The 16682-nt window shown below is 36.3% G+C and overlaps 1 protein-coding gene across 7 annotated transcripts in view; it reads right to left on the bottom strand.

Annotated features, from left to right (window-relative positions):
- cdh24b (cadherin 24, type 2b) overlaps positions 1-16682 on the bottom strand; it is a 267633-nt gene that overhangs the window by 103766 nt on the left and 147185 nt on the right. For all 7 annotated transcript variants that reach the window (XR_015477390.1, XR_015477389.1, XM_087238461.1 and 4 more), the window contains 2 exon segments: positions 4663-4957; positions 3409-3528 (listed from right to left, as the gene is read on the bottom strand). Coding sequence is in view for 5 of the 7 variants with exons in the window: in XM_087238461.1 (XP_087094587.1) it covers positions 3409-3528; positions 4663-4957 (415 nt within the window). In the remaining 2 variants the exon portion in view is untranslated.

Raw genomic sequence — 16682 nt, 5'->3', positions numbered from 1 at the left:
GAGGAAAGAGGAAAGAACCAGATGACAGAATGAAGGGGAACTTAAGGAAGCGATCGGGGCTTTGAATGGAGAGAGGTGGCACTAATGTCTGATCAGGGAATGAGACAGACCTACACCGTAAAACTGAAGGCTCTTTATTCAACAAAAAAATTTGAATGCATTTTCACTGATTTTTTGTGACTTCACTTGAGGATTAAAAACTTCCATTAAGGCTGAAGGATGGGGAGAATTCGATGAAGAACTTTGTATTAGGTTTTCCACACTGAAAAAAAAAATTCCCAAAAAAAGAAATCCCAAATGTAAATTATATGCAATTCCATTAAGTTGTTAGAGCAGCTGACTGTGGCATTGGTAACCTAGCAACCAGCAGTAAAGAAGGCAAATATAGTGGGAGTCAGTTAGGTGTACTGGTTGCTACAACAGAGTATGTTTTTTTGTAGTAAATGTGTTATTGCAGTAAATGTGGATTAACCCTTCAACTCCAATTGAGCACAGAAATTTTTGTGCATTAGTTATCATCTGATACTTACAAATGCACCTTCATACAGAGTGATGGCATCCCAGCTGGTTATTAAATGTTTAATGTCAAGCTATACTAAACCGATATGTATATATATATATATATATATATATATATATATATATATATATATATATATATATATATATATATATATATATATATATATATATATATATATATATATATATATATATATATATATATATCGTTGTTTGCAGTCACATAATTTAATTTAATTGAATTTTATTTTATTTTATTTTATTTTATTTTATTTTATTTTATTTTATTTTATTTTATTTACATTTTCTTTTTGGCTTAGTCCCTTTATTAATCAGGGGTCGCTAGATCGGAATTAACCGTCAACTTATCCAGCATATGTTTTGCGTGGATGCCCTTTTCACAATCCAACACAAGGAAACATCCACACACACTCATTCACACACACTCATACACTATGGTCAATTTTAGCATACCTAATTCACATGTACCTAAACGTGCTACCCATTGTGCCATCGCATTGCCTTTATTTTATTTTATTTTTTGTTTTGTTTTGTTTTGTTTTGTTTTGTTTTGTTTTGTTTTGTTTTTTGCTTTTTTGTTTTATTTTATTTTGTTTTATTTTATTTTATTTTATTTTATTTTATTTTATTTTATTTTATTTTATTTTATTTTATTTTATTTTATTTTATAACTACAGGTTAAACCTTTAAATAAATAAATCTTTGGTTTATGGTGCTAGTTTGATGTTGATATAGCTGGTGGTTAACCAACATCTTGTTCACCAACATTTAAAACTCACTACTGTATGTTAGTGACCAGTAATGCTCATCATTTCAGAAGGCAATGACATTTGAAACATTTCGATAATACCATTTTTGCCTGGCGCCATGTTAAGGCTAATTTCATTAACAGCATTTGATATTTGATGTTTAAGTAATTAAAATCATGCACATAATAACTGTGATAATTAATTTTAACAGGTGATAATTGATCTTCTTAAATTTCATGTCAAAGTGTCACTTTTGACTGTTTATGGATTTTAAATTCTTAAAGGATTAAGAGGATCAAAAATAGAAATTTCATACATTTTAACTATGATTTACAGAAGATGCCTAATATAATGTCATGTATTATTATATGGATATGTATTATTATAATAATTATTATAATAGTAATACTTTTTAAAATTATTTATTTTACTTATAACTAAAAACGCTTTAAGAAAGACTGTTGATGCAGCCATACCAATATTCAGTATTTGTCATTTCAAACTATTTTTCTATTTGGGAAAGACTTTCACTAGGGGGCGGCATGGTGGCTCAGCGGTTAGCACTGTCGCCTCACAGAAGTTTGCTGGTTTGAGTCCTGGCTGAGCCAGTTGGCATTTATGTGTGGAGTTTGCATGTTCTCCCCGTGTTCGCGTGGGTTTCCTCTAGTCAAGACATGCAGAATAGGTGACTGGGGTAAACTAAATGGGCCATAGTGTTTGAGTGTGTGTGAATGCGAGAGTGTATGGGTGTTTACTGGGTTGTGGCTGGAAGGGCATCCGCTGTGTAAAAAACTGGCTGGAATAGTTGGCGATTAATTTCGCTGTGGCCGTTAATTAACCCCTGATAAATAAGGAGCTAAGCCAAAGGAAAATGTTTTTAAATAAAGGGTATTATGGTAAACAAAAATTAACAAAAAAACAAAAACTCGAATTAAAAAACATTTTCGTTAATAGAAATATATATATTTTTAACTAGAACTAACTCAAACTGTTTTGTGTGTATACAAAACTAACTGAAACTGACTAAAATTATAGAAAAATTGTCCTTCGTTTTTGTCGTGTATTAAATATATTTAATACATACAGCCTTTTGAAGTAAATCTATTTACATCATGCTGCCGGGTGTTTGACCCGTACGGCACCTCAGAGTCTGTAATCCTGATGCCATTGGCAAGATCATACCGGTCCTCCTCCAGTCATTCTCTGTTGCATCCATGACAAAAACAACATCTGGACATGACAGCAGCACACATGTGTCCAATAATGGGTTTTATTTCTGTATTAGTGATCATGATCATGAACTAATACCGGAACTTCTAATTCAACCGATTGAACTAATTCACCAAATTGCACCGAATTCATTAGAAATGATTCCCGACTTCAGTTATGTTAAGCACTTATCTACAGAAACATACTTTTTAACATGACTGATACCGCTTTAGAACAGTACAGTGAGATCAGATTTGAGAAGCGGTGAACCAATAATACAGCGAATGCATGATCTGGCAAAATGTATGTTTATTTCATAACCGAAAGTCATAATGGAATATAAATAAGCGAACCATGCTTAAGTTGGGATGCAAAACTTAATTGTAAGAAACTTTTCAGATCATGGTAATGTATTAACTGACTTGTTGACTACATATTTAATATATTGACTCCCAACTTGGGAAGATTCTGTGTTCTATCTTAATTTAGCCTATCTTTGAGTTTTATTATATAATATTTATTCTGATGATTTTAAATCTTGTACCTAACAAATATCCTAATTTACAAAATACAAACAAAAAACTAAAACTAAAACTAATAAAAACTAAACTAAAACTGAGCAATTTCAAAATATAAAAACTATATAAAAAAAAACTAGTAAAACTGCCAATAAAAAAACAATTATAATCTTGTTTTGACTACAACCAAAATTTCAATAGGTTTAGCGAGCAAGACATGGATGAATATCTGATTTTTAATATTTAGTTAAAGATTGAAGGTCTGGGACAAGTACAATTATAAATCTCAACAATAAAAATAAACATTTGCTTAATAAAATGTAACTAATGTTGTGCTACATTGTGACCCAATCACAATAAAAAGAGTTCTTGTGAAAAGAAAGATTCACCTGTCTGAGGATCCACAGAGAAGTGTGGCTGTCCCTGAACCAACGTATACACCAGCCGTGCGCTGTTCCCATACGTGGGATCGTCTGCATCTGATGCCGTCACCTGGATGATGGACGTCCCTGAGGAGGAGAGATACAAGACAATAAGAGATGATCAATATGGCATATATGAGCACAGGTCATCGCAGGACAAGCACATTAAATGGAGAGAGCCATATAAAGACTGACAGATTCTCCCTCTCTCCTCACCCCGCTGCAGTGTGACAAATACAGTATTCACTTTCTCTCCTCCCCAGCCGCACACCTTCTTTCATTCGCGCCTCTGTCTGTCTGTCTCACTTCATTTCTCTTCATCTCCTTCTCCAATTCCCCATTTGCTCCCACTCTCAATCTCTATGCCTGTTTCTGCGGCCACACTCCCTTGTTCCCATAACTCCCTCACGTCTCCAATCTCTTCGTTCCTGACAGATATGGACTTTTTTTCCAACCAAATAAATCAAAGAGTTTCATGCGTGAGACCGGAGCAGTTTGAAGTGAACACATATATATGTACAATGGAAAAAAAAGAACTACGTTTCCCATGGGGCCGTGGCTGACAAGCTCAGAGGGACGGGGGGGATTTGTGGGAGCAGCTGTTGCTGTTTTCAGACATCAAAGGCCTGACAGTGTCACCAAGAGAGCTGGTGGGTTGATGGGAGGCTGCCGTCTGATTACACATCTTTCGCAGGTAGTTAAGAAGCGGCAAATGACGACGGTGGGAGAGCGACTGTAAACGATCAGATCAAAAAACCGACGGGTTGACGCAACACGCAAATGCTCAAAGAAATCTATTCATATTCCGTCTGAGTACGACTGAAGAGACACGCCACAATTTAGACTGATAACGCATTCACGTCGCCGGAATATTAGATTTGAATGGCATTTCACCCCGAGCATTTCTTGTGATGCTTTGAAATTAATTAGACCCATTTCAGGCAAAACAAAAGCACAACTTGTCTAAGTGATAATATTTTGAGTCTGTCTCGAATAGATGCAAGATCGATAAACGCGAGAGGTTATATCACCAGAATGAGCAACATTAACATTTAAACTGCGCAAATTATAGAAAGCAATTCCTTGGCTTTTCATCTATTCGTTTTTTTTTTTTTTTGGGTGAGGGGGGTGGGACAGCATGAATCCTGCATTACTCGAAAATCATTGACATTCACCAGGAAAACGTGCTAGAGGGGATGAGCATATGTTGTCTTCCGCTACCTATATTGGCCATCTCGGGGACTGTGGCGCTGTAGGGTCCTTCCTCGAAGACAGGTGGGTTGTCGTTGATATCTTGCACTCTAATGATGAACTGGGAGGAGGGCTCCAGGGCTCGCTCTGTCTGACTGTCTGTTGCTGTGGCAATCAGTCGGTATTCGTCCTTCTCCTCCCGGTCCAAGGGCTTGGTTACGTGGATGTTGCCAGTCTTCTCGTCAATCACGAACACTGACCCCGCCCCCTCGCCCCGCAGCACGTACTTAGTGCGTCCATCACCTCTGTCCATGTCAGTGTGAAGCTGATGAGGAGAAAGAGAGAGGGAGAGGAGGAGACAGAAAGATTACACCAGACTGAAGGGTTCAGAAGGACAAACAGAGACTATACTGAGGTCAAAACACCACTAACTACATCAAGTGCTGTTCTTTTTGTTAACCCAAACTGTTTGTTGCAACTGTGCTTGAACAGTGTTTGCGAAGTAAATGAACTTTCGCAAAACACAAAGTCTAGAATAATTTTACAAAATTAATAAAAAGTCTCTTTTTGATGATGTTTTAATAGAAACACATTTATGTAAATTAGATTTACTGAAGAGTGTATTAGCATATTTCCTGGAATTTGTCACATTTTTTGTTTTTCTGAAACACGCTGTGTCTTTTTTCCAAAGTCAGTTTTATAATGCATTTAATGTCAAGCAAAAACTGAGCAAAGTTCACTACAGTGACAAGACACTTTGTACATTTGATTAATGTCAAATGTTTTCCTTTAAGAACTATTTAGAGGCATTTTGCTATATCCAAAAATTATATTTTTAGTAAATATAAAACATTAAATACGTTTTTAAACAATGCTTTTGAAAAAGTTTTTTTTTTGTTTAAATGCACCTTTTCCATTTACAATAAATAAAATGTGCTTTAACATAAATCAAAAGATCAAATTTTTGATAAACATTTCACAATACTTTGAAACACATTCTCTCATGTACAATATAAAACATTTTATTTCTCCAATTCTTTACACAATATCTTTGTAATCACTTATAAGTTAATTTAATTTACTTAATTTTAAAATGGAAAAAGAGTTATGACAAAAGAAATTGTAATGAGATATGCACAATGTTTGATTAGTTTTACAATACTTAAATGTCTACTACATGAACCTTTTGCATTTACGGGACTTTTGCTAGCTCAAGTGCGTAGTGGAAATAAAACAACAAAAGGTGCGGATATCCATAATAAAACTGTATTTATCAGAAAATGCTAACCAAATCTTTATTAAAATGACTTAAATGTTTATTTTACAATACTTTAGTTTGTTTTACCAGTTGTTTTGTATTATAGAACTTAATAATTAATGTTTATGAGTTTCTTTAAACATGTTTTAAAATGATAATTCATGTTTTAATATGGAAATTATTCATAAAACCACTTTGTCTTTCCAGCAATATTTATTTTTATAGATATTGTAATAAAGGAGTTGTCCAACACTTATGTACCTTTTTTATGAGACCAATTGCATACCTTCATTTCAGTGTACCATAAAAGGTGCAGACCAGTATCATAAGAGGACTTTTTCTAGAATATAAGGTACAACTTTTACTGTTTTTACTGTTAGTTTCAACTGTTCCTTAACATTATTTGTACCACGTGTACCTTTTTTCTGAGAGTGTACATTTGGATTTGGACAAAGGAGAGAAGTATGCGAGTATGTGAGTATTTTTACTCAGAGCTGGTGCATGAAAATGGCTAACCAGACAGCTACCAGGGCAGCAGCATAGTCAGGATGGTAAGATGGACTTTAGTTTACTAACTAGGCAGCCATTCCTGCCACTCTAACAGTGGAGGCTACTGTAAACACCCTGACATGGTAAATGTAGAAATGATCTTTAAACTTATAAAACTATCTGGACATGAAAACCGAAGATGACAACTTTTGTTACTAATGATAATGTGTGTTAAAGTTCAATACAAGTGGACTTGTGTGTATATTTAATAGAGAGTAAACATGGTGAGAAGTCATATGACTCGTTTCGACACTTTTGTGTGCATGTCTGTATACGTCATTTTCATTTGTTTTATAATTATATTTCCTCCCAGCAGGCACACAGCGTCATAAGATAATGATAGTAGGACAAAATTCAATGTCTAGCCAGCGTCCAAGGACAACAGTATTTTGATAATAATTTTGTCCAATAATGATATCAAATGACGTTGATATTTGGTTGATTTTAGGTTGTGTGGAAAGTGACCAAAATTCAAAGTCGAGGGATATAGACATTAAATACTGAAATTTATTCGTCAGGTATGACAACCAAAATCCAACATCTAATAGACTTTATAATGGTAACATCCACACAACATCAAGCTGTAACATCATAAGACGTTGATATCTGGTTGATTTTAGGTTTGACTAAGGACATTAATGTCGACCTGAAGTTGGGTTCTGATGTCAGCCTGATTTTCATTTCCAAACAAAATGCTACATCCCCCGACATTGGGGTACAACGTCATGTTGACGTCCTGTGCCTGCTGGGTAACTTCTACTTTTCTGCTCAGAATACTATTAAATTTAAAGAATCTGTTTTGTAAATAGAGAATCTAAAATATTGTTATGATTGAAAATGTTATTTAATTTGTCAATTGTTTGAAATTATGTTTTGTTAACCTGTCCAGTTTTTTTACTACGAGGTCCTGGTTTATTGTTTACAAAAAATAAAACTTCATAATTGTATTATTATTTAAAGAAAGAAAGAAAGAAACAAACAAACAAACAAACAAACAAACAAATAAACAAAGAAAAAAATAAAGAAAGAATTTGATTAACCTAGAATAAAATTCTCAGACTTTAAATCAACTACAATTTGATTACACAAAAAACAGGATAGGTTGATGAAAAAATGACTTAAAACATTTGATACAGAAATTCAGGTTGAGACTTCACAACAATAGTCTGATTTTTAAGTAGATTGCTGTGGTGATTCATAAACATCAGTCAATTACAAGAATCAATAATTTCATCTAGTGCCTCATAGTTGACACCTCACAATGACTAGGACACCAATAATGTACTGAAAGAAATACTAACACTTAAAACTTCTGAGAGAGAACATTTGTATTGGAAAAACATGTTGCTTCAGTAAACATTGTTGCTTTATACTCTTATTTCTTGAAACTAGTCACTATAGCTTCGCCTTCCCAGTGACATCTTACATGTTTTTCAAGCTACGATTGGTTGGGATTCAATATTTGTTTTATCTACAACATTACAAGACATTAGACTATCATAACAGACATATTGTGTAGCATCAAGCTAAAATATTGGAACAAATGATTAATCCTGAAATGTAGACGGCAGTGTGACGGATGAGGACGTCGGGGGCTCATCGTCAGACAGTACAGATGGGCGGTAATGATCACACAGCCTTGCGTGAAGCGCTGGTACTCGGGGCATTGATTGCGGGAGGAGTCTGGTTAGCGGATCAGCGGCAGTCGACGGTTAAGGAGCCTTCATGCAGAGAGCAAAGCCCCGGCTGCATAGGGAGCGCGTGACGCTCAGAGGAAAAGAGTGTGGAGAACGCATCAGCATTCATCCTCATTACCGCTTCTACGTGGCCAGAATACGGCTGCTTAAAAAGACCCCATAACAGCACAACTTCCACAAAAAGTGCCACACAGCAAGTTTGGAAGACAAATGGGTGCGTGTCCTATGTTTGCAGGCATCCGAGTGTGGAAAGAGCTGAGTACGTTTTCTCAATGGAATCAAAATGGAGATTTTTTAGGGGGGAAAATCAGAATATTCATTGGCTTTTCCAGATTGAATTTGGAGACCAAGCATGTGGTTGTGTAGATGTAAATCCCTAAAGATTGTACTGACACTCGGTGGGCAGTGATGGGGAAAAATCTAAAAGGCACACTCCGGTCTGCTTGATTCATTGATTTTTTTTCGAGTGTGTGTGTTTATTTCTGCAATATACTAGAACAATGCAACAACTGGCATATGATAAAACAACATTTTCCATGTCAAGGGGTGTTGACATTGAGATCTTAAGGTCACTGTACTGTTGGTTCCTCGTAGGCGTTGGTGTTCAGCTAGCTGAATCTAGCAGATATTCTCAGCATGTTCATAGTTTAAAAGTTCAACTCCCTCACACTAAAGCAGACATTTTCAAATGTCATGTAAATGTTTGACAGACTAAAACTTTACCACAGTTATATTCTGTATATTGATGTATGGCTATTTATGGAAATGATCTGGGGACGCTGCTGTTGGTTGGGTTTAGGTTTAGTAACTTTATGTGCCCAAAGAATTAGGTCAGTTTACTACCAGAATGTAATGAATGACCAGTTTATTTTATCAATAGATTTATTTTTCTCTGATAGCATGGATATATTCCAAGTTGAAGCAAGGATTCATCTGGCTCCAATTGTGAAAGAATGGTTCAGGGAGCATTAGACATCTTTTTACACATTACTGGCCACCACATAGTCCAGATCTTAACCCTATTGAGCGGTCTGACTCACCCAGAAGTAGGGGTCGGGACTCCCTGGGCGGTCATGGGACAATGACAGGGGGTCGCTTGGTGATTTTAAAAAGTCAAATAAATTTGATTAAACTATGAGAATTACATTTTTTTTTACCATAAGCCACAGAAGATAAATACATAATAACATTAATAGTAAAAAACAACAACATGCAAATGAAAAGCCATCAGCCTTTAAATTATTATTATTTTTTATAGGATCAATGTGTTTACGTTAGATTAACAACACAGCAATCACATCGGCTGCAGCAAATTCATTTTATAGCACCAGGTTAAACTTTCTGACACCTTTATGGCAATCAAACACATTAAAAATAAATACAGAATACAACTGCACATTTGTCTCCAAAGTTAAACCAAGAATAGACTTATGCTTGAAAACATTGTCAAAACAAAAGTCTTTTTAGTTGAAGTTAATATTAAATTAAACAAATTAATAAATGACTATAAAAATGATATGATTGTTAGACTGCACTTTTTGTGTTGTCAATATGCTCATGTTTATATACTGTAGACCTATTGTTGTATGAGCAACATTTGCATATGTATAACTACCAAAGAGGAATTTGGGGGTCGCGAGTGACTGACATTGTTATTTAAGGGATCGTGGGCTGAAAAGTTTGGGAACCTCTGATCTAAGCTATAAATGAAGCAATAAAAATGTTAGAATGTGTGATTATTATTATTATTTATTATAATTTTTTTTTTTGATAGGGAATATATTATTATTATTACATATTAAATAACTTTGTCTATTAGCAACATGTATTCTGATTATCTCCCTCAGTTTCAGTTTCATTTTGTTATATTATTATGTAACAATTATGATTATAAAAATTGAATAATGAATATTTAAAAAAATACACATTCAAAAAAAAATGAACAAATAATAATAAAAATAATAATATTACACACATACAGTAATACACACAAGCATATTTACATTTATATATAGCTATTTTCTGAACTGTGTAATTGTGCTGAACGCATTTTATAGCATGAGTGAGGTGTCCACAATAAGCATCCACCTGGATGATGTGACAGCAGCCTTTATTGTGCCAGAACCGCCAGCACATACCAGTTATCAGAGGAGAGGAGACATCAGTGCTGTGAAGCAGCCAATTATATGCGGATGATTAGGAGGCCATGATGGAGAGGGGCCAATTTGACCAGGGTGCAGGGGTTACATACCTACTCTTTTGAAAAAAGCACCATGGCATTCTTAATGACCAAGCCAGACCTCGGTTTTGGCCGTGTTTACACATGGCATTGTATTAAATGCATTTTTAGGTGATTCGATCGCAAGCGGTCAGCCAAGACAAGCCACTGTTTGGACAGCCTATTATACAGTACATCTTTTAAAAAAATCTTATGCAACCACTTTTGGCAGAATCTCTGATTTCATACATCACCTACTATATCAGGATCGTTCTAGATGTTACTTTAAATGAGCAATAATACACAACATGTCAACATACTATTGCTAATTGCATATTACTACAAACAATGTATAGATCTGTTTAGAATAGAGTGCTAAATGTTATTTTAGCTTCTATATAAATGTAATTTTTGGATGTACACCTATGATGCAGTGTAATGCTTATGCCATGCAAAGTAAAGATATTCTACATTAGTATTGAGTATCTACACAGTATTGTGCATGATTAAGTAGCATCATTTCATTAGTTAATCAGACATTTTGTATGCTTTCACTGCCGACAATTAAGACTCAAACATCTCACACATGAACAACTTAGAAGTAAAAATGATGTTTTCAGATCATGCAGTTGGGACCTAAAAAAAGACCTATGAATTCTAATAAGGCTGTTACATATCTATTTTTACTTTAGATATTTATGAGATTATTTTTGCTAATGTAGTTTTCTTTCAAAGCAACAAAAAGCTGTGAACCTCACACCAGGGGGTTGGCATATTTATCATCTCTGATATTGTCATAGTTGTTATTTTAAAGATGTGCAAGCTGACATTAGAGCATGTCACTCACTTGGCAAAAAAACAAACAAAATCACTTCTTCAAGGTCTATTAGCATATACTGTGCTGATGCCTATTAGACCTAGAATGACCCTGGATTTCAAGTTATGAAAGCAAAAAATATCCCTGTGTGTTTTTGTTTTCATATTTGTAAGACAGTAAGCAAGAGCTATTTTTTCAAAATATTAGCATGTAAGTATGATCGATAGTGATTTTCCACAACAGATCAAAAAAGCAACCAAAGACTCACTGCACGTGCAAAACAATCCAATAGGTGCATAAACCAAAAATGCCCAAAAAGAATGAAGTTACTGAAAAAAAAGTCTGCAAGCTCTCAAAAATCCAAAAATACACAAGTGAAATGGTAAGCAATTGACCCTTCGCTAAGCCCCGCCCTCCTTCATTACTGTTGCTACGCCTGTCAAGCTTTCGTGCCTGGCAAAATGTGTATACGATGGTGTCAGATATTGTCAGGGATATAATAGTCATTTTTGGCAAACAGGTGAGATATCTGAGATAACCAGACAAAAAAAAGACTGCAGTATGCATTACAGGGGTACATTCATGACATAATAGGCAAACGATTAGAGAATAATTCAATCAAAATTAAAGCTAGCTTAGCCTAGCCGCCTCACAAGCTAACCATTCAACAGCTTAGCTCATGCTCAGCAGGAGAGGTGAAATTTTAAAATAATCTAATAATTACAAATTAAACCATGATTTCTCTATTTTTAGCCAAAAAGCCTGATAGATTAATTGTTGTGCAATGAAAAACGTTACTAACCAACGAGGAAACATGCATGGACAGTGCTTCTACATAATTCACAGAAAGAGCAGCCAGAAAGAAGAAACTGATGGATTTGTGCAGAATAGTACCATCATTGACCCATAACAATGCACATTAAGTTACCTATTACTGTCAGTATGTTTGTGTGCTCTTTAGAAAGTTAATAAAAAACAGCTGCTGGTAAAGTATATTGATCGCAGGTGCTCAGTTTGTGATTATATCTCAGTCTTGTTCTGTTGATTTGTAATTTCAAATATTCGTAGCTTGAAACATATGGAAATATGAAGTTGAGTAAAGTTAGCAACAGATTCGTAGATTCGTATTTGCCGGATCAATTACTCATGTCATTGAGACCTATTCGCTATTAGTATGACTAAGTTACTATGGCGAAGGCTTAAACGGAGCATTAGTTGTAATATTGAGTGAAAAAAAAGAAAAAAAATAGCTGGGAAACATAAACTATTTTTGTAGGAAACACAGTTTAGATCTGTTTAGGGTAAGAGAAGTGTGAGTTGTTGCCGTCGGTCAATCACTGAATGTCAGGAATATCAAAACAAAACCAGATTAAAAACAAAGCAAAAAAAGTATGAGAGACAACAGATCAACAATCAAATAGTTAATACAAAACAAGTTACATTGTGAACACGGTTTTGTCCACTTGTTTTTGGTGTGCCATAAAAAGTTGTTCCAAACAAAGCCAGAGCTAAATTTAAGAGCAACACTGCATTTGAACTAATCAAGTGAATCATTGATCCATTCATATGACTTCCAAGGTGTTCCAAAACGGATGCATCACACTCTGAAGGCCACCTAAGTGTGTGAACAATCATGGCTACCACATTGAAGTGTCATTTCAAACCAAAATGCTCAAAACTGGCCACTTTGAAGAGCTTTTGAAATAAAGAATTTCAAAGAGTACAACTTATGAACACTCAGAGCCCGATGATCTTTGTGCAGGTGTCAAACAGCATGTTCCATTCGGAAGGGCTCATCCCTATGCCCTAATCTTTTCAAAGCTGTCATTCTGGAGGGCAAGCTCTTCGAATGGATTTGGGCGTAGGGAAGTGCCCTTCTGAAGGGAATGACCTGTTAATTTCTTCAGTAAATTAATAAGCCAAATCGTTTAAATGAATGATTCAGTGAATCACACATTAAGGTAAGGACTTGACACCATCGACAGGCAGATTTATTGTTATATTTTTAAAATAAACTGCAGGTCTAAACCCACCAAGGTACCAGCAAAAAAACAGTATCCTCGTGTTTTTTCAACTTAGTCTTTCTGAATGGCTTGAACACGCATACAGATGTTTAGATTTTCTTTAAGGGGGAAATGAAGCACTCAAGTCAAGTTTTCATTATTTTGTTAGTTTACAGTGGATTCCACTTTAATGAAAAATATATTTAATTTAACTTGATTAATGTAACCATTTAAAAGAAAACAGCATGTTTTACTATAGATTTTAGACCTAGGGCACCGCCATCTTGAAATGTCGCAGTGTCTGACGTCACCGGGTTGGTTCCATTACCTCCGCTGAACAGATACAATGGAAGTAATGGACTAAAAACGAAGACTGGAGAGTAATTAACCTAATTTAACCCAGCGTGTGAAGTTGTGGACGTGGAGCTGGTGCATATACAAGCATCAGATGTGGGTCTAATATAAAAGTATATATATTTATTCTCTTTTTCTTTTTTCTTTTCATTGGGTTAAATTAGGCTTTCCAGTCCCCGTTTTCAGTGCATTACTTCCATTGTATCTGTTCAACTGAACAAACAGAACCAACCCCATGATGTCAGACACATCGACGCCCTAGGTCTAAAATCTATAGTAAACTTGCCGTTTACTTCTAAATGGTTACATTAATCGAATTTGTTAAATATAGTTTCATTGAAGTGGAATCCACTGTACAAAATCATGTAAACTTGACTAAGTGCTTTATTTTCCCTTTAGCCCAGAGTTTATGGCTCAGTGTCATGTCTGTGAAAAAAAAAATGTCACATGCAAAAGATGAAGCATCTGTACTGAAATGTAAAATTTACTTAAAATAAACATTCTATGTTTAGCAAATTGAATATGATGTGTCAGTTTGCAGCACTTTTATAAACTGAATTTAAAAAGCAAAAATGCTAATACACATTGTTGACACATCATTGTGACATGGTGGCGCAGTGGGTAGCACAATAACTTCACAACAAGAATGTCGCTGGTTCGAGCCCAGGCTGGGTCAGTTGGCATTTCCATGTGGAGTTTGCATGTTCTCCTCAGTGTTCACATAAGTTTCCTTTAGGTGCTCCGGCTTCCCCCACAGTCCAAAGACTTGCAATATACTGCAGGTGAACTGAATAAACTAAATTGGTCGTAGAGTATGAGTAGAATGTGAGAGTGTATGGGTGTTCTCTTAAGCTCTGTGATTGGTTGGTTTGGTAGCACTGACAAATGTCAGTGGGGGTGAGAGCCGCACAAACCTGTTGAGGCAAGTGTTTACGAGTGTCGAGTACCATGAAGAAGCTCCAGATATAAACTTTTGTTTTGTGTTTACCTTATGATAAAAGTTGTTGCATGTTGCTGGTTCCCACCTTAGAATGAGTGAGTTTTAGCTACTTGTACATTAAGATAGCGTCTGTGCTTAATTTATGAATTGGGAGGTCCCGGAAAAGATCAGAGTAACATATCCGGCATGTTATCCAAGGATGGAGAGGTGTCACGCACGAAATTGGTTGGTGGGGTGGATAGCGGAGGGATGTCATTGACGAAAGTAAGCGGGGCGGGTGTGTCGCAGACGAAAGTAAAGAGGGTTGGGGAGTCGCAGACGAAAGGGAAAGTGAACAGTGAAGAAGGAGAGCGGTTGAGGAGGGGGATCTGTAAAATGAGGAGCTGGATCAGATTTCAGTGGTACCGGATCCGGTGTATTCCAGCACAAATTAAGCCCTGGGTAGCTTTCATAAAAAAATTTAAATAAAAACACCAGTGCAGAAGCACAACAAAGAGGAGCATAAAAACCTACTGACAGCTAGCATTTCAAGTGTTAAGTGTTATTAACACTTAAATCACAAGGAGTGTTATTGCAGAGCAACACAAACAGCACGCAGAAGCATACATGCACAACAACGCACAAGGAATGCATCGTGGGTCACGGCGATCACTAAACGCAGAAATATAAATCAGCCTTAAGCCTTAAGGAAAATAAATGAATGAATGTAGGTAGTATAACATGTATTTATTTTTTATTTTTTCAAACTTAAAATATACATCACCATGTTGCTCTGATATACAGCACCAAAGTGACTTGAACACACCTTATATCATAATTACGATCTGCCAATTGGAACTTCCCAGGAGGTAACGCTTCATTAGTCAGTCAGTACCTCAGCTTCAACTAGTAACCAGTTGAGGAATCTGCATGCTGTCAGTCCAGGTGTTGAGTACGGTTACTAGGGAGAGCAAGAAACTCAGAAGCCGTTGCTATGCTGTGGTTAAGGAATTCCTGAATCCATCCATTAATTCCGCCTAGAGCTCTCGGTCAGTCAAGCCTGCCAGCAGTTTGCCGTTCCAAGCCCGAGGTTCTTAACGAAGGGCCTTAATGACCCGCCTTAACGACAGGCCTTAACGACAGGACTTAACGAGGCCCTTAATGAAGCTGCTGCTATCGTTAAGGCTGGCGACGGCGGGATGATGAAAGACACAGAGAATCCCCTCAGCGGAGTCACGGTGAATAAGAGGAGCCTGTTCCTTTGTCCCTGGCATTGACCTGATCGACGTGACCTCCGCCAGCACTCCTTGTGATTTACACGTCCAATAACAGCGGCGTAGTGACACAGCTCAAAACAAACACTCCAACACGGACTCAAGGACAGACACACAGCGTGACGCGCACACACACACACACTGGTAAGCAGATGCCTGACCACATTAGTGGAAAAAACAAGCATGGATTTAAACAGTCGCACCATTATTGGCCCTACTGAGATTAGAATAACGGCACTAAATGAGGTATAATATCTCCACGCGCTGACACCTTAATAAAGGATTATCAGCATGGTTGTTGATTCAAAAACAAGACGTTTTAAAAAGCGACTGAATTATACATGAAAGCGCATCAGAAAGGTCTAATTTATGCAGTGACACCCAGCTGACCATAATATGCATTCAAATTAGCCATGTAAATTGGCGCCAGACATCCTGTTTCAAGGACAGATTCTCTGCCGCCTTTGTATACATGCGCATTATCATTAGGCCTCTAAATCAACCAAATTACTTATATTATAAAGTAATGTTCTTATGCTCATATAGTCAATTTCATATTTTCGCAATAACCATAAATCAAAAACAGTGCGAAAAAATATTCAGTGTCAACCTCTAAATCACTTAAATAACTTATTCGGGTATACTCAATTTCACATTCCTGCAGCACAATAAATCATAAAACATTGGGAGTGAGCGGGGGAAAAAAATGCATTTCGCATCTGTGCATTAACCTAATGAATGTGTTTTCCTGGGCAGATTTATTTAGCGCCCCGCGAGTTGGGAGAAACAGTGTTTGAGAAAATGGCACTTCAGCCATCATGTGAAATGGGTTTTGACTGCTCTAAACAGCAATGCGGTGGCCTGGATACCGAGAGGCCATCTACACACATAACCATTACAGAAACACACACTCCGATACACACAGATCTCAGCGTGTTATGAGTTTCAATCCCCCTTCGCC

The sequence above is a fragment of the Danio rerio genome, chromosome 2 (assembly GCF_052040795.2).
Source record: "Danio rerio strain M-AB ecotype USA chromosome 2, GRCz13ab, whole genome shotgun sequence".
Classification (NCBI taxonomy): Eukaryota; Metazoa; Chordata; class Actinopteri; order Cypriniformes; family Danionidae; genus Danio; species Danio rerio.
This window is presented reverse-complemented; position numbering and strand designations above follow the sequence as displayed.